Here is a 19,181-nt window from a genome sequence, read left to right as displayed (position 1 = left end):
TGACATCTGCTGTCCTTTATCAGAGCACACAGAAACGAACCAGAGGCAAAAGGCTCACATTTGCTAGAAATGAACAGCAAATCCTCAAACACAGGCTTCCCAGCTGCCTGCTTGCATGTTCCTGTAGCTAGAAAAGCACTACAGGGATTGAATGTGACACCACAGGACTGGGCATAACAAAACTATCCCTCATGCCTTCCCAGAAGGCCTGTGTTTAAAGAGTACAAAGGGCTAGGAAAGTTCTCCATTTCTCTTCTTTCTCTGCTTCCTCCACATTCACTCAATGTGACACGACTGCTGGAAAAGGAAAAGCTACATGCGAGTGTGATATTTTAGGCACAGCGGAACAGCATATTCCGACTGTTTAGGGCAAATGAGCCTAAACCCGAGCTTCTTCAGGAACGGTTCACAACGCAACGTGGAACCACAAACTAGACTGACAATAACCAAACACGTTGCCACTGCTGCTGCTGTGAAAAAAAACACCAATGCTCTGAAGAGCACAACAGAGACTGTGGTTTGGGGAGAGTTGTGAAGAAATGGAGCTTGGATTCCTATCTGCAGAAAGAGATTTTACAAGTGAATGAATTCTGGCGATGGGGAGAACTGGTCTGAGTGTGATACATCTGGCACTTATTAAGTAATCCAGAATACCATTTGCAATGTATACCCCAACAATGTAATTTTTAATCATCCCTGATAAGTGATCCAGCACAGGAATTCCCTTCATTTTTAAAGCAGAAGAAAGTGCTGTAAAGACTGCCAAAGACTATTCAATATTTTGAGCCCTCTTCTAATATAAACCTGCTGTATTCTACACTAATAAAAAGGACAACATAGGGCTAACTCCAAACGTGTGTTCACTAAACAATAAAATATCTTTGCAGTTTTCCATCAGAAGCCATGAAATTTAGTTCATTTAATGTTTATTATGTACAGCTGGTGGTAAATTATGTATTTTCCTAAATACATTAAAACAGCAGTAGTAATATGTGAAAAATTACATACATGGGTGTTGACTAAGAAATATGCACAATTATAATAGGGCATGCTTAGCAAATTATCCTGGCAGAAGTTGCATTTAATCTTAATGTTTGTACATACAAGGAATTGTAAGGGATCTTGGCTGTGTAAAACAAAACTTACCGAAGCTGAGACTGCAGTTTCCCAGCTTTATTTATAAAGTCTTCCCACACCGGGTAACTTCCCTGCAAGAAAAACAAAACACAATCATGAATACTTGATTTGAGCATTCTGGTTTTGATACTCCAGATCAAATGAAACCAGAAGTAAAGCAATAATTAAGGCTTTACTAAATCCTAATCCATTAACACCAAAATATATTTTCCCAACAAGTTGTCTCTCACACCCTTAGACACCAGTCCCAAGCAGATGGGATGTCAACTGGTTCTGAATCCAGATGAAACAGCAGGTCCCCTGAAGAGGCTTTACAGATTAAGACCACAACAACAAACAGGCTTTACTTCAGGTGGATACTGCAAAACCAAACCTATTAGAAGTGAGGTGGTGGGATACTGCAACATCACGTACAAAGAAGCTCCCAAAACCAAAGGCAGGATCGCAGTTGTTCTTCCCTACGAATGGCTTTTCTGTGTCATTACCAGGTTCCCATCCTCTTTCAAAATAAATAATTAATTTAAAGGCCTTTACAATAAATGCCTGAGTTGACCAAGAGCCCACCTCAGATACCGTCTCAGGGTAACTCAGGAATTGGGCACAGAAAAGACACAGTGGCCATAAGACAACAAACTTCCCCAACAGCTGCCCTGTAACTGCACAACCTGCTTCCAAACCCCTCCTGAACAACCTTAGAGCTCATTTCTGAATTGAAGCTAATAAAGCAGCGTGGCGCTGGGTGTATGAGAAGTTCTGCAGAAGGTTTAGTTCCTCCTGACTTTGGGTTTCCTGTAAGCTTTTCCTCCATTAAAAAAAAAAAAAAAATCTGTTAAAAGCCCAGGTTTCTGTTTAGAATATGGACACCAAGTGTTCTTGTGAGTACTGATCTTTATTTTCCAAAGTAAAAAAAAAAGTGCTGATTTTTATGGTTTAAAAAACCCCATGATTTTTATGGTTTAAAAAAACCCATGCTTTATAGACCAAAAAAAGGTTAAGTTGCTCTCTGCAGAACAAGTGCACATTTTCTGTTAAAAGCAAAAGCCGTGGTGGAAAGAAACCTCAAAACTTCCCTTTGAGTGGAGTCTAGAGAGTAAAATAAAATATGCCTGCTTCCTTTAATAAAGGTATAAGACTTGCTGTTACCAGAGTAACAACACAATAAAACACAGATAAGGCAGATCCTCAAGGCTAACATTACCCCGGCTCTGACTAGAAAAGGTTGCAAGCAAGTGCAGTTGCTCATAGCAAACTCAATCCACCCCAATAAACCGGTCTGCTTTTTGCAAATAAAACAGAATCCATTGCCCACACTGCCACGAGAAGTCACATCTTGTTCGGGGCCAAGACAGACCCTTCCCCAAAAGCCGACAGCCCATTTCCGGCTGCTCAGTGCACGCCGGCAAGGCAGCTCCCAGATATACACACACCACGGGGGAATCCGTGGGATTAGACCTGGAGTTAAACCCAAGGGCAAATCCCAAACCTCCCTTTCAACTCTGGCCTTCTCACAATTTTATGGACTCTAAATATTCTGAAAAATAAGATGTTTTTGCAGAGATCTCCCACAGAGTCACCGCACAGCAGGGCTTGGGCAGTGCCATGATACGTCCAGATGCAGAAGCTGCTGCCATAAAGGCACTGTCAAGGGTATGAACTGGTACTCTGTATATTTTTCAGCAAGGCTTGTGGGTTTTTTTGCTAAAAGAAAAAAAAAAAGTGTAAAACGGGTGTTCGTAAAACCTCATTATACCTACACACAAGGGAAATGCAGAAGGGGAAGGAGAAAATAGCAGTTATCTGTATGGCAAGACCTAGACTATAAAGTGCATTATGCTATGCAAAAACTGTCAGACATTTAAAAAATGAAAGAAACCCACCAATTCTTGGAAAAAGGGGGAAAAAAAAGCCATTTCCTTAAACCTATTAGTCTTACTGCAATCCCTCTGCTCTGAAGCCCGTCTCTCAGTGTCTGCCTGCGTGCCGTATATGCATTATGCATGTGGATGCCAGGAGCCCTGAAAGCCCTGACAATTAACAGCGGGGCCGGAGGCTTCGCCGGATTCTCCAGCAAAACGCAAGCCGGCAAGCGGAGGATACCAAAGCAGCCCGATTATGTTTCCATCTCGGCAGTGTATTATCCAGCTAAACGTGCATGATGGCACAGGGGACATCGACGCCAGCCTTCAGCTGCTTCGCAAGGAATCTTAAGACACTCCTATCAAAACACAGCTCAAAAAGAAAACACTTTTATTTTTTTAATTTGCCAGGCTGGCCACAAAGTAAGCAAAACTGGAATAGCCACCAAGCATTTTTCCATGGCTATTTATTCTTTGTCTTTAAAAATGTTGTTCTCTTCATGCCAAGCCTACTTAAATAAGCTGTAGCAGCTCACCTAGACTGTTTGCTATATTTGTTCAGTCAAAATCAATGTAATCTCTTCACTGGGACACTCTTACACTGGCCAAGAGCACCTGATCTTGTTTTGAAAAGCTTAAACATGTTTGTTTGTTTGTTTTCTTTTTAAGTGTCACTGATCAATAGCTGGGGTGGTGGTATTTGTTGGGTTTACTTTGGGATTTTTGGTGATCTTTGGGGGTTTTTTTGTTCGTTTGTTTGGGTTTTTTTAGTTTGGGGGTTTTTCACTTCTTTTGTTAGTTGGTTTTTGTTTGTTTTCCTTCAATTGTTAAAAAAAAAAAAAAAAGACATTTCAGCAGTTTTGCAGCAGTGGCATGTATTCCTGCATTATCTGCTCAGCTTGTGGTATGTTGATCTGCTTTTTGCAACCCTGAATTCTCTTTAATAAACTCAGCTGAAAAATAAGAGGAATTTATTTTATCTGTGTTCCAATAACTCATCTTTCGTTTTTCCCTGCTGAGGCGGCCATGTCCACAAGCTCACCTCTCTCTTAGTGATACACAACTCAAGTCTTCCACACAAATTCTGTTGTCCCTTTGAGCTTTTCCAAACAACACTTCCACCATCACATCCCTGCTGAAACCAAACCCCCCTTAATTCCTACCTACAGCAGGAATTCCTACCACTTCCCAGGCCCTAATAACAGGGGTTTATCCCACTTCCAGCACTTTGGAAGCAAGGAAGCCATTTTGCGATGCTTGTGGGGACAAACCAAGGAGATGACACTGGAATCAAATAATGTGCTGTAAATACTGGGGAGCAGCTCCTTCTCCAAGACCTCTTTGTGTGCCACCTCAAGCGCAGCAGCCCCAATGTCACCCGATGTCCCACCTCTACATCTGCAATAATAGTTCTTGCTTTACGTCAAGAGGAATGGTAATGGCGGTGGAGACCAGATGCTAACGGAGCCACAGAACTTCATGCTTGATTCGAGGTGTCTCTCAATTTAAACACGAAGAAACAGCAGGTGGAATTCGATGTCTTTGTCCAGTAAGTGTTCTTTGCAACATGACGCCACTTTTGAAGAGTAGTAACACAGTATTTTCAAATATTGTCTCTTCCAGAGCTTCCTCTGTGCCATCTGCAATTTCTGATTTCAACCAGCTGATAAAGGAAATCAATTTTCCCCCCTTTAAATGTCAGGATTAGGTCCAACATTTTCTCTGAAGGCAGCAGGCCTCCTCCTCCTCCAGCCCCCTCAGAGAAGAGCGGCTACAAGAATCTGGGTCACAAATCCCCTTTTTAGCTCCTCACGGGTTAAAATAGAAATCGGCTACGGTTTGTTTAAATGGTTTTCTTGAAAATCACTAATAGTTTAATCTACAGACTTTTTGCCCCCAAATAACTTTGTACCCAATTATTATTTCACCATCGGATGAAGAAATTTGACATGTCTTCCCTGAAATGGGTGTTTCACCATCAGGGCACAGCGCTCCACGGTGCCAAGTCCCCCAAGCTGCTCGGAAGGCCCGGCCCTCGCCTGCCCACCCATCGGGACACGTCACCTGTAAGCCACAACATGCCATTACCCTACCCTATTGCTTAATTAGTCAGTTTATAAGTGATTAGTCACCTGTTCCCAGGGCCCAGCTCCAGCTAATCTGTGCTAAACACAGGCAGGGGAACCGCCTTTCCACCTCAGGGCTGAAAAACAAAATGGTGCCTCGTGCCTGTCACCATGTAGCCAGTCCGCAACTACGGACATGAAACAACTTCCCCTCAGGGACAGGCACCACAATGAGTGTTTGAAAGGCACCAGGCTGAGTTGGCAGAGCACCCCAAAGTGCCAGACACCAACACCCAGACCCACGTCCGGCCAGCTGGCATCCTCCATTGCCACCATCCTCCCTCCATCGCCGCAGCTCCTGGGGACGTGTCCTCCCAGCCTGGAGCTGGGGACCTGTCTTCCTTCAGTGAAATCCCATCCCACATCCAGACCTATGGATGTGGGCAGACATTTTAGTTTTTGTTCATCTCCCTCACCATTCAAATCTGGTTTAATTGGTAATAAATTTCATCTCCTCCAGTCGAGTCTGGTTTGCTCGTGACAGTGACTTGTAAGCAATTTCCTTGTCTTTGTCTCAACCCATGAGGTTTTAAATCTTATTTTCTGCTCTGTTTCATTGAAGAGGAGTCAGAGAGTGGCTGCGTGGGCACCCAGCAGCTGGCCAAGGTCAGCCCACCACAGCAGGGAAGTGGCAATGACCACTAATAGGCATCATTTAAACCCTGGATGGATGAAGAACCTTTTTATTTTTTTTGTGAACAAGCACAGCCATTCTGCACTAACACAACTCTACACGAAACTTACTGAAGTTTCCTTTCAGGCCAGCAATTCTGACTCAGACAAGAAATAAGCAATTTCTCAGTAAAGGAAGGGTAGGCTTGCAGCAAAGGATCATACTTACTGAAATTGTTATTGATTACATCTAATGGCAAGAATAGAACCCAGATTGTTGTATTTATTTAAGATTACAACTTGAGTATCAGCAGTCTTGACAGTTTAAAACTGTTCTGTCACTTCTTCTGCTACGAAGTTATGATTCTTCTTTTTCCATTAAGAGAAAACACACTTTCTTTAATAATTTATTTCCATACACCCCAACTCCCACAGATGAGACACATTACATCTTCTAAAACCCCTCGACAGCATTCTTTTAAGTGTTTTCATTTATCAAAAAGGCTTTTCAGCCCTATTACCAGCTCTTGCTGGGACACTGAGTACAAAGGCAGCAGGAACAGTTTGGTATCTTGTTCACAGCAACAACCCATATAAATTTTTGGGGCAGAGGGGAAAAAGACAGAGAGCTGCTCTACAGTAAAGCAAACTCAGAATCTAATTTTGGCTGTTCCAGCTAAAAAGGTAAGAGAGAAAGGGACCAGGCAGTGCCTTGGTTTTATCTCGCTGGTTATCAAAGCAAGAGCTGTATGCTGTCCAGAAGAGCACTGAACAATGACTATCTTCAGACTTCAATAAAATGGAAAAAAATCCACTACACAGGCTACAGGAGTCAGGACTTCACCTCAGCGTAGTCATTCAGCTATGACTAGCTAAAAAGCTGAGTTCCACACACACATCACTGTTATCGAGCTTCATGCCCTAATAACACATCCAAATGCCATCCATCTCTCCTTGGAATAAAATTGTAACTTTGCTCCTGCACGTGTCCTCCGACCCCTCTAAACATGCTGAAACAAAACATTGTTTATATAGTTTTACCAGATATCAGAATCAGAAGGATTATTAGGAATGTCTTACTTCTGTAGCATTTAGTACGTTACCTCCAAGCAGCAAAGAGACTTTTTTATGCTTGACACCACACAAAGTCACAGATGTTACACACAAAAAATAGCCTGGATAAGTAAGTATGTTTGCCCATAGAGACAATCACTTTTCCAAGGGGCCTTGAACAGGCAAAAAACAGGAAAAAGTGGAGGGGAAGGGGACAGGAAAACAATGACAGCCTGAAAAAAGGTCACAGATGTCTCAACACATCGGAAGATGCAACGGTCGACAACCAGTCTTCCTTCCCTGCTAACATCTGGCACTGGAAGTTTTTCCTCTTTTCTAAAATAATCAGTAGTTAACTGGGGAAAAGGGCACTTGGGCAGCCACAACTGCAAGAGTTACAAAGCACTACCAAACACTAATAGGTTCCTCTGTGCAATCCACAGATTTAGCCAAGTTCATGACTCATAAATAGGATTGCCTAGTCCTTAAGCCACAAAAGCTCCTGCAACACACAGGTGTGCAGAGAATGAACATCATTGTACACAGAGTTCATAATTGCTCTTCTCCATCCAAAGCATTCTGCTTGTTGGCTTCGTCTCTTTCTAGATTGAAAAACAAACAATTCAACAGCCTGTCTCATGAAGCTTTCTAAGCTGTATCTATTTCCCGACCACTCAACAGAATAGTCTCAGCCTTTCAACAGACTGAAACATAAATTTTACTGGCAAGAGAGACTCCACTCTTTACGAAGACGCAGAGGTGTACACAATAGCTATTACATTACTTCTTTGGTTTAATTTACCTTAGTCCAAATTTAGAATTGGGTTGGAGGGGACCTTTAAAGATAATCTATTTCAATTTCCCTGCCATGGGCAGGGACACCTTTCATTAGATCAGGTTGCCCTACGCCCTGTCCAAACAGAACATGAACACTTCCAACGATGGGGCACCCACAGCTTCTCTGGGCAACCCATTTCACTGCCTCACCACCCTCAACGTAAAAAAAAAAAAATATTCTTCCTTATGTCCAATCTAAATCTACCCTCTATACACTCCCTATTTCTTAAATTCAAAATCAGAACCAAAACAACAAAGTCCCAATACTGATTTCCTAGAATCACAGAATGTCAGGGATTGGAAGGGACCTCGAAAGATCATCCAGTCCAATTCCCCCGCCGGAGCAGGAACACCCAGATGAGGTTACACAGGAAGGTGTCCAGGCGGGTTTGAATGTCTCCAGAGAAGGAGATTCCACAACCCCCCTGGGCAGCCTGTTCCAGTGTTCTGTTATCCTTACTGAGAAGAAGTTTCTTCTCAAATTTAAGTGGAACCTCTTGTGTTCCAGTTTGAACCCATTACCCCTTGTCCTACCATTGGTTGTCACCAAGAAGAGCCTGGCTCCATCCTCATGACACTCACCCTTTATATATTTGTAAACACTATAAGGTCACCCCTCAGTCTCCTCCAAACTAAAGAGCCCCAGCTCCCTCAGCCTTTCCGTATAAGGGAGATGCTCCACTCCCTGAATCATCTTGGTTGCCCTACGCTGGACTCTCTCCAGCAGTTCCCTGTCCTTCTGGAACTGAGGGGCCCAGAACTGGACACAATATTCCAGGTGTGGTCTCACCAGGGCAGAGTAGAGGGGAAGGAGAACCTCTCTCAACCTACTAACCACCCCCCTTCTAATACACCCCAGGATGCCATTGGCCTTCCTGGCCACAAGGGCCCAGTGCTGGCTCATGGTCATCCTGCTGTCCACCAGGACCCCCACGTCCCTTTCCCCCACGCTGCTCTCTAATAGGTCATTTCCCAACTTACACTGGAACCTGGGGTTGTTCCTACCCAGATGCAGGACTCTACACTTGCCCTTGTTATATTTCATTAAATTTTTCCCTGCCCAACTCTCCAGCCTGTCCAGGTCTCCGGATGGCAGCACAGCCTTCTGGCGTGTCAGCCACTCCTCCCAGCTTGGTGTCATCAGCAAACATGCTGATAGTACACTCTATGCCCTCATCCAAATCGTGATTTCAAGAGCATCCCATAGACTGATGTTGACCATCAGCTGTTTTCCAGTGATGCAGGACAAGAAACAATCAGTTTTACTTGCAGCAGTTTCAGGTTGGACAATCCATCCAACTAGATGACCATTTAACAGGCAACTCTGACAGGCCAGAGAGCTTCCCTTCACTGGAGCTCTTCAAGGAAGGGTAACACATTTATACAGAGGTCTTCTAGGAAAGCATAATACACCCACAAGGCAAGGAAAGCAGCTACCTGACTGCAAAGTCTCTGCTGTCTTTCAAAGCTGAAGGTATTGCCACACATAGGGGAAGTTTGGGCTTAGTTCCAGCAGCAAAAGGGACTCTCAATTAATGCAGAACACTTGCTGGGCAAGGAATGAAAAGTCATCAACAGCAAAAGACAAGACATGAACTTCACAGGATTTCACAGCAAGAGCTGAACGCACGCATTGCTGAATGGAAGAGGAGACAGGTACAAACTCAAGGTTTGAGAGATTATAGTGCATGCAAGTGAAAGTAAAAGCACGTCAAAGATCAGATTAGGATGTCATTTAACCTGTAACTTACCCTTCAGGAAAGATAGTAGGGGTAATTAAAATCAAAGTCTTGTATCCATACATCTATTTACATTTTTTCTGCCACTTGTTTAGGGAACGGCAGGTTTAGAAACAAGTTTCCCTCAGCATGCACAGGATAAATAAGCATGCCAAGCTTTGCTTTCACAAGGTGATACATTATCACAACATTGCAAATTATGCAGCAGAACACTACTGAAGACATCTCATGCGCTATTAAAAAATCTGTCAACTAGATTTTTCTTCTATGCTTCACAGAACCACTCTCTCAGTATTTTCTGAACTGTTTGGTTTTCAGTCGAAACAGAGCATTAGGACATTGAGAAAAACACATAGTGGAATAATACCTTGAGGAAGTCAAGACTAAAATCCAATTAGGAAAGTCCAGAAAAAGGAAATCAAGCCACTGGGGAAAAAACACTGAGATATCAGTTATTTCTACATTCCCCAAAACAGCTGAAGAACTCTAAAGAATGCCCAGTTCCCTGGGCACTGAAATGTAGCACTTCTTCACAAGAACATGGGTATTTATTAAACCTCACTAACCGTTTAAAGGGGAGGGAACCTAAGTCCAGTACCATCCTGTTTTTAGAGCTCTAGTCTTTAATTTGTATTATAATAGAGCCTGCACTGCACCAGCCCATATTTAAACGTCCCCAGTGGAGAACACCAGTTGCCCCATGGTTGCGACTGCAGTTTGTAGCACAGCAAGGACCTGTGAAAACTCATCCCTCTTGGTTGCTGTGTGACATCCTGGCTCACAACCCAACTCATGGGCCTCCGTGCTACATCAAGAGGGTCCACATCAAACCTGTGCCAAGCACAACCCAGTTCCATAGTTCATAAGACAAATAAACTGAACTCCAAAGCAGCCACTTCATGGTTTAAATCCAAGATTGGGTAATTATCAAACAAAAGTTATACTGTGAGAAGATACATCATGCACAAACATAGAGCCTTTCCATCTCTAAACACAGGAAATTATTCATGGGGGGGACACAAATGGGGAGAGACAACCAGTCACAGCTTCTAGAGACCTTTCATCCCACGCTATGATAGAAAAGCTGGATGTTAAGCAGCCTTCCAGAGGAAGCATTTAGTTCCAGATTCTTCCCTGCAGGTCTAAAGAAGTTTGCAAGCCTGAACAGCATTTCTCCTCAGAGACTCATCAATACCGCCTTTCATCCACTCGATCATTAAGTGGCCACTGTGCATAATCGGCAGCTATTTCCTAAACCCACAGTATTTCAGTTGGATCAAAATGAAGGTAATTGCATAATCAGGAGACACTCATTCAAGTTAATGCCCACACAGTACAGCCTCAAGCCAACAGCCCTGGGCTGGTAACGTCACCAACATTGCTGGGGTATCCTCACTTCTTCCCAAGTAAGGACAAACCTTCACTCCTGAGCATTCCTTGCTTCATCTCAACACAACCTCCATCACACAAGCAGTCAAAACAATCTCCAGGACCCAAGAAGCGGCATTATCTGTTGCCCAAAGTACTGGCAAGCATCTGACCACAAAAGGATGCCACTGGGGAAAAGGCAGCAGCCAGGCAGCAAGTTTTTGAGTGCTTTTCGAACTTCAGCTTCTGCCAGAGAGTCAAGTGCAACTATGCTTGTCACAGGCTAATTCTCTCCATTACAACTCATGAAACAATCACTTTGAAGCGCCAAGTCAGACACTTGGTTTGCTCATGGACAGTTTTGTTAGGAAGCGTCTTGTCACAAATGAAGCTTTATTAACAGAAAAAATGCCAAATTAAGCTGCTATTAAGCCACTACACAAAGGGCTTCAGTGATACTACTAAGCACACATCTGACTTACACAGAAAAAAGAAATGCTCGTGGTGGCAGCTCATGCAGAAAACAAAAATGAGAACAAAGAATATGAACCTTTCTGTACCATCAACCAAACATCTCCAGTTACACACTCATCACCAGCATCAAGCACACCAACAGAATCAGTGTTGACAAGCTCATTCCTGTAAGTGTTCCTTTTAAAAAGATCCAAGATGATTTGTTAAATGCTGCCTGCACACCAGCTAGCATCCTAGAACTAAAGGGGGCTACACAATGCTTATGGTTGTTCATCAGAAGACTGAAAAATACAGAGCTCACACAGAGCCTCACAAGACGGCCAAATTCTTCACACCTATGGTTAAAATGCTCCAGCTCTCCACTAAGAAACTGAGATGTCCCATAATTTCAATTACAGGAGAAGGATTCAAGACACTTCCATGGAGAGTTGATCAGTCATTTGTAGATGACATCTCTTCTTCCTGCAAATACTGCTTTATCACAGGGAGAGGAACAGCAATAGGTCTTAAGCAGTGACAACGAAGTGGTGTGTATGTGTGGATAGAAACATGTATTATACCGGGAGATTAAAAAAAAACATCCCCTCATTAACTCTGTGCTCTAAATGCACTCCTTTTCTTCTTGTCATAGGGGAAAGGAGTAGAAGTGACCGAACCTGCAGCCACAGTTTGTCTTTCTGTAAAATGGGAGCCATTCTTTGGAGCCAAGTCACACACAGAGCACTTCCATGATGAAAGCTGCTATGGCCTTAACCACAAAGCTACCAGACATTTTGTCTCCGGCCCTTTGAAACATCTCAGCGTCCAGGGTGTCTCCCAGCCCAGCAGCAAGAAGTCAATCAACGTCCTTAAAGGTCAGCATAGATGCCAGGGAACACGGCTGCGCTCAGCACCCTATGCTATCAAGGTAGACATAATTTTGAAATTTAAAACATGCACTTGAAGAAGAAATGCATTTCTACATGTAGCCTGCAGAGGTTTCTCTACTCTAAAGAGTGGCCTCTTTACAGTACTAACTCAAACCTCTCTGTACCCACCTTTGCATGCTCTGAAGACAAAAAACCCTTTTTAGATACAATTCCTATTCATCTCTCTGCCATGTCTCTGCTTATCTTCAAGACCACACGGTCTCTGGGTAGCCTATGAACCTTAAAAATGTTTTCAGAAGCTGAAAACACACAGGCTGTTAAGCAGAAGATGCTATTTACAGGTTCACAGGAATACTCTATCAACTGTAGCAACTCTGTATTTTCAAGAACACATAGAAAAAAAAAAAAAAAGGGTTTTTTTAGGTATTTTATATGAAAGACTTTGGTAGAGCTCCTGCACACTCAGAACTGTGGAAGGGAGCAGCAAACTCTGCGAAATATCAGCCTCTGTTAGGTATTAACCGGTGTAATTACACAGACTTCTTGTCCTCCAACATTTGTTCAGGCAGTTGTGCTTCATGCAGCACTGCACAACTCCTTCCACACTTACAGCCTCGCAAGCCCAGCTGTGGTGTCCTGCCAGAGCCAAAACGAGGACTCCTACAAGACATTAAAAGTCCTAGCCCTGGGTATGCCACAGAATAAGCCAGCTTTGGACTCACATAGAGAATGCTTGGCAGTTGTATGAATTGTTAACACTCACCCAAAAGTGTTCGGATCAAGAAAGAAACTGTCCCTAAAAAACAGATGATTTGTAAGTATGTTCCCAGCTGCACCCTGTTGCATGAACCCCAGAATTTAGCAGGGATGCAGGGGCTGTCTTCCCACACCATCACTCAGCCTTCACTGCACATCAATCCCTCCCCTCCCAAGATGTTTACAGAGAGATACTGCAGCTGCTTACAAAAGACAAGGAATTTCAGCGTCTGCAAACCAGCCATTTGGGCAAGCAGGTTCTGGGAGGCAGCACGGGTAAGAAATCAGTGCACACAGCTGAGCCCAATATGCCTCAGTGGTAAAACCTTGCAGGAAAAACAGAGATCAAAAGCTGCATAAATGAAGTAATTTCACACTTTTGGGGAAGGGGGAAGAAATATTGTTTTGCTAGGTTTGGGATAAATCGTTTGCCCTAAAGACTGTCATGCAAGGGACATACCAGCGCCACACAGCACGCGTGGGAAAGGGAGCACAGAGACGCCCTTTCCTCTCCGAGCCTGTACCTGCCTGTTGCACATGAAACATTTGTTTTTCCTTACAATAGTTATCAGCCTTAACTGCTGCATTGAAACTAGACCTCAAAAATCATTGAGCTGAACATTTCTAATCTCCACAGAGATCTCAAACTTCAAATAAAGCACAGCTGAAGAGCTGTCATCTTACGACATGTCAGGGTAGAACAAATTTGCCCATATTCACTGATACATGCGGGCTGTCCCCTGGATTAACACAAACACAGAGGACCTACAGCTGTGCATGCCACAGTAACTGCCTCAGCATTTCTATTTGTTTCAACAAATATTTTTTCCCCACTCCATTTATATTATTTGTGTGAACAACACAAGGCCATCCCTTGCAAGCAAATCACTCCTACTTAACGAACGGCTCCTCATCCTTGATGTGACCAGCCCCAAGCTGCATCTTCCATGAAGAAAGCAAGATTAAAACACTGCTTCTCACCGGTCACTTCCTAACAGGAGATAAGAGGCTGCAAAAACACAAATGTTTCCCAAGCCCGTATGTTCATGACTTTTCTGCTTTGACCAAGAGCTTTGCATGGCAAAAGCAAAGGTGCAACACCCTCTTGCCCAAGGGTCCCAGCAGCAGCAATGGAGTGAAGGGCTCACCTCCTTTATAGTATTAAAGCAGAGGTTACTGCCAAAAGCAAAAGGCTGATTTTATTGAGTGTTCAAGCTAGATTATTATAAATAAGGCACATGCACTTAAAATACAAAAAAATCTCAAAAATCTTCTAGAATTTCACTCCTCCTTTGGGAGCCTTGTTTTTGATCACCAACATGATGACGTTTGCCGTCCTCCTCATACCTGCGCATACCTGCGCATCCTTCACATGCCTGAGACCAACTGGGAATCTACACCCATAAAAAATTAGTACAAATTAGTATATTAGTAAATTAGTATATTAGTAAAATTAGTATAAAGGAAGTCACAAGCAACCTGTACCCATCCAGCTGCTCATTACCCATCTTGCCAGGTAGATACATACACAGCAAGCCCCTGCCCTGCTGAAACACATGCTGGCAGAAGAGGTAAGACAAATAAAGAACATGAAAAAATGAAAAGAACCAGCATCAAGCAAGTGATGAACTACAAACACTGCCAATTTCAACATTTTCAGAGGTGTTTTCTTGTTCTTCTTTTTCCTTCAAGACAGCAGAGAACAATGCAATTAAAAGGAATGGAAAAATCAAGACTCATAAAGAGAAGCAGCATTAAGGAGAATCTGCTCTGCGTGAGAAGACAACATCTTTTGAAACTCATCCACAACAGGCCCTCCCAAAATTTATCTGCACTGATTTGCTTTGCACGACAAGAAATATTGAAATTAACGGCACATTACAGCATCTTATTGCTCAATTGCCAGAAATGAGTTACAAACCATTCACATCAAATACTCTCTTCCCACAGGGAGCTACAGAAACGATGCCGCATTCAAAGAGAAACAGCACAGCGTTTGCATGCAGCACACAAAACTACTCCTCCGAGGGGACATGGATGTTTTATTTTTGCTTTTATAAACTTTGAATGCTTTGAAAAAGATCTTGCATAAGAGAATAACAAATTTTAAGTGCCATATACTTAGCGATGTATCGGAGGAAACACCAGGGCTGTGACAATGGACCGAAACTTAAGCATGGGATGGGCAGACTTTTTCCCACCTTTATGATTCTTTAATCTGATCTTGAAATCTCAAAGCATCGAAGCCCAATTCTAGAGAACAACGGCCAAGTACAGTTCCCATTGTGGACTTTCCACAAACAATCCTGTCACCACATACACCACATACTACTGAACAAATGTGACCCTTGCTTTGCATGGAAGACATGGATTTCCCCTGTCAGGAGACTGAAGTTGAAGATGTAAATTAAAGTGCTGTATAAATGGGATGTTTATTACCCATTCTTACATTCAAGTCAATGACATTGTTTCTCTAAATCACTTAGATTTACACTGAATTCTTTTGGAGCTTGTTCTGTTGAGTAACAACCAAAAAACTATTTTTGGTAGAGGATGGAGATAAATCTGTGGTTTCTGGAGAAAATATTAAAGGCAGCTCAAGAAACCTCAGTCAGCAAGAGATAATCTTGCTATCAAAAAATGTGATGTGCTAGTCACGCTGGCATATATTGCCCTCATTAAGTTTTACAGTTAATGCAGTACAGAGACAAGTGGAAACAATCACATTACTCAGGATTATAATTCCAGTTTCTGCAACCTTGTCGAGGTCAAGGAGAACTCAAAATTAACAACAGGTACACCTGAGCTAGTTCTGTGTTAGTGTGAACAAAGAGAAAAATCAGTCCACACACGCTGTATCTTCATCACCTCGGCTGCATCCACTGGCAAGACTTCAGAGTCATTTTAATGCCCTGTTGATTAACCCTACCATCTTTACAACTAGGTTTCAGGCAGAGCAATACACATGATAAAAAGAACCTGCAAATTATTTGGTTAAGAAAGAAAAAAAAAGAAAAGGTGGATGCTGCAGCAAAGCCCTCAGCGCTGCAGGGCATGTGGGGCCTCGATCACAGGCTGCGATGAGAAACAGGCACAGATAGAGCACCCGGGTGTGCGTGGGCAGACCCCCACGCAACAGCTCCAGGATTCTGCCAGCAGCCTGCCCACACAGACCTCGCTACGGGAAACGGCACTTAGAATGCTAATTTCTCACTTTACTACTAACGATATGATGAGTTGAAAGGTTCTGGTTAGCTGTCAAAAAATAGCTACTTCTTCTTTGAAATTGTCACAATCCTTTGTGCAGAATTCACAAAGAATCCTAGTGCATCTCATCAGCCGCACAGCATTAGCTGCATCAAACCAAGCTACAGGTAAAAATTATTTGCTACTCATGCTAAACAAATGAATTTTAATTTCTTCTAAACCGTAACAACCACCACATTGCTAAAGATCTGCTGCGATTCCTTCCAAACTCCCCCAGCACCCCCCAAGTAATTGCCAGTTCACAAAACAGGTTCCACTACTATGGAGGATTAAGAAAAAATATTCACACCTGTGCCCATCTCCATAAGTTCATGTCAACATGTTTTTGATGAGCAGCATTCCCATGCAAGTAACAATGTGCAAAGGAAAAAAAGAAATAAAGCCACACAGCAAAGGCCCGTTTGTTTAAGAGCAAGAAAAATCAAATGCATTGCTTATAGAAAGAAGCGGAGAATAAACATACTCGGTGTCCCTCCGTGCTGAAACCCAAAACCGCACTTCATCTGGAACAAACATCTCCTGCGTGTTCCCTGCACAGCCCACTACAATGATTCCAAGATTTGTGACCATTTCCTGCTTTTTCTGGGGGATTGTTGTTTTAAAGTGTAGTCACTATTAAAAATACGAAGGGGCTGAGAGCCCGAGGAACACCACGGCCAGGACTGCAGCATCGTCTTGATGGATACACACACACACACTCGCCTCCTCTCTGCAATCTGCCTGTGTTTGACAAGCCATGCTTTTAATTAAATGTCTCCTAAGGTCTGTTGAGAGCAAAGTGCATATGAACCCTTGCCAAAAAATAACTTGTAGGGCAAACAGCTCTTCTGCCACCTACAAAAAATACACTAGAAGCCATTCAGCTCTGCCAGGTTCCCTCCTAAAGCAAACCCCATCTTCCTCCACCACTACTTGGCGGCTTTTTCTCCCGCAGCCCTCCCTCCTCATCAGCCCTGCACTGATTAAAACACCCACAGAAATCCCGTGTCCCTGGCTGGCAGAAGCACAGCACACATGGTCACTGCCTTTAAATTACAGTGGTCTCCCCATCATCTGACGTGTCCCTCAACATCTCCCGACAAGTGCATCCTCCCCAGCCAGCCCTGGGAAGATGACAAGCTGCCCTTGTCCAGGGGAGCACTGCAGTATTCTGCAGTACAGCTGTGTGCTGCAGCCAGGGCACCCACAGCCCGGGCTTTGGGGAGGCATGACCGGCAGAACACACCAATGCTTTCAAGCTATTTATTTCCACGAGCTCAGGGCAGGAGGCCGCTGCTCGTCCACAGAAAAACCTGCAAAAGTGCCCTTGGCTGCCAAGGATAGATTGGGAGTGTCCCTCTCCAAGGCACCCTATGGCAGAAGGGGTCGCGCTGATTTCTGATGGCTGGTAGAAAAGAGCCAGCAACTTGAGACCTTTGCATTTATGCACAGAAAGCAGCAAATATCACCTCCATGAACATGCACACCACGAAAATAATACCACATAGCCGACTGAGCAGCGATTTTAATCCAGGCATGCATCAACTTTTGAGCATCTCCAAGCTGAGATGATTTTTTAACCCGTGGTGCCCACCAGCATGGCACAGAAACCCCAACATTGCCCTTTGCAGCCCCACCCCACGGCTGACATGCACCGTGCCCGTCTCCTCCACACCACGCTCCCGCCTCGCTGCATTTATCCTGACAGCCCAAAATAGCCAAAAAAAAAAGAAGCGGAGGAGGGGAAAAATAATATTTAAAAAAAAAAAAAAGACAGGTTTGGAAAATGCTGACCCTGGTGCAAGATAACAGATTGCATGTTTGAGCAGGAGAGCCGGAGAAAAGAGGGAGGCAGAGGTGGTGTCCTGGAAGCAACTCGCAAGCCCCAAAACACGGGGGTGAAGCATTTACAAGCAGCCCCTTTCCAGGGGGCTTCCCCGGCGGGGACACGGACCCAGCCCCGGGCAGGGTCCCCGAAATAGCAGCAGGAGCCGGGGCCGGGCCGGGAGGTCGCGCCGCCGCCAACGCCCCCCGGTGCTGCCGCATCTCACCGTGCAAAGTTTCTCCAGGCCAGGTGGGGAACAGGTTTCCTCTCACCCGGGTTCCTCCAAAAACCCTTCGGTCTCTTACCTTCATGTCGCTGATGATGGTCTGGAAGAGCCCTCCGAGCGCACTACATTCCTTCTCTATCACAGCCTCCATTTTCCTCGCCCGAGCACACTGGAGGAGGCAGAAACTGCTGCAATTTCACTACTGAGCTAAAGAAAAATGAGACACCCCAGCTTCCCACCTCGCGGAAGAAAAAAAAAAAGGAGGTGGGGAGCAAACAAGCCGATGTGGGCAACGAGAAAAAAAGAAAAACACAACACACCTGAACCCCTATCTGTCTACACCTCTAAAAATGTAAAACCGGGGAAAAAATAAAATCCAGCGCTACTGCCGCCTGTCTCTCACACGCTCCTGCCCGCCCCGCTGAGCAGCACCCGGGGGTTCGGAGCCGAGCGGGCACGACCCTCCCACGCACGGGCGGCCCCCAAATCCATCTCTGCGCACAACAGCCCCGGCGGTGGCGGCGGCCCCGACCGGCCGGCACGGCGGCGCGCTCAGGGCGGCGGGAGCCCGCAGCCCGTCAGCTCCGCGGCGCTGGGCAGATGCGCACGCACGCCCCCAAAAATAAGCAAAAAAAACAATAAATGATATGTATCTATAGATCTATAAAAATAAATGAGATTGCGCGTCAAGCCGCTCCTCGGGGCGCAGCCTAAGGGGTCCCTGCCAGCCCCGACAGACCGGGCTGCAGCTACAACACCCGCTCCGCTGCCCGCCCGCTCCAGCACACGCCCGCCCCGCCCGCCCCGGCCCGGCCCCGCGCTGCGCCCGCCCGCGCGGAACGCCCCGCCCCGCCCGCCGGTCGCGTCACCAGCGCAGCCGCTGACTGGGCTCGGCGGCCGGCGGGCAGCGGGTTGAGGGTTCGCGCCCCGCTGGCGGCGGGAGCGATGCTGCCCCCCTCCTCTCCCCACGGGGCGCAGGTGGCGAGGCCGTGGTCCGGGGGGAGCCGCGTCCCACCCCTCGGGGCGGCCCCTCCTGAATGTTTAGCGCCGGGCGAAG

The 19,181-nt window shown here is 45.0% G+C and overlaps 1 protein-coding gene across 7 annotated transcripts in view; it reads right to left on the bottom strand.

Annotated features, from left to right (window-relative positions):
• The window catches only part of MTSS1 (MTSS I-BAR domain containing 1), a 128,911-nt gene extending 110,023 nt beyond the window's left edge, over positions 1-18,888 (bottom strand). For 6 of the 7 annotated variants that reach the window (XM_082046480.1, XM_082046472.1, XM_082046475.1 and 3 more), the window contains exons 1-2: positions 18,204-18,888; positions 1,147-1,208 (exon numbers count right to left, since the gene is read on the bottom strand). In XM_082046480.1, the coding sequence (XP_081902606.1) occupies positions 1,147-1,208; positions 18,204-18,275 (134 nt within the window). In that variant the 5' untranslated portion in view covers positions 18,276-18,888. The remainder of the gene's footprint in view (positions 1-1,146; positions 1,209-18,203) is intronic. The other variant, XM_082046473.1, reaches the window with a different exon arrangement.
• Between the last annotated feature and the right edge of the window lie 293 nt (positions 18,889-19,181).

This window comes from Streptopelia decaocto (assembly GCF_964273445.1).
Source record: "Streptopelia decaocto genome assembly, chromosome: 2".
NCBI classification, from domain to species: Eukaryota; Metazoa; Chordata; class Aves; order Columbiformes; family Columbidae; genus Streptopelia; species Streptopelia decaocto.
This window is presented reverse-complemented; position numbering and strand designations above follow the sequence as displayed.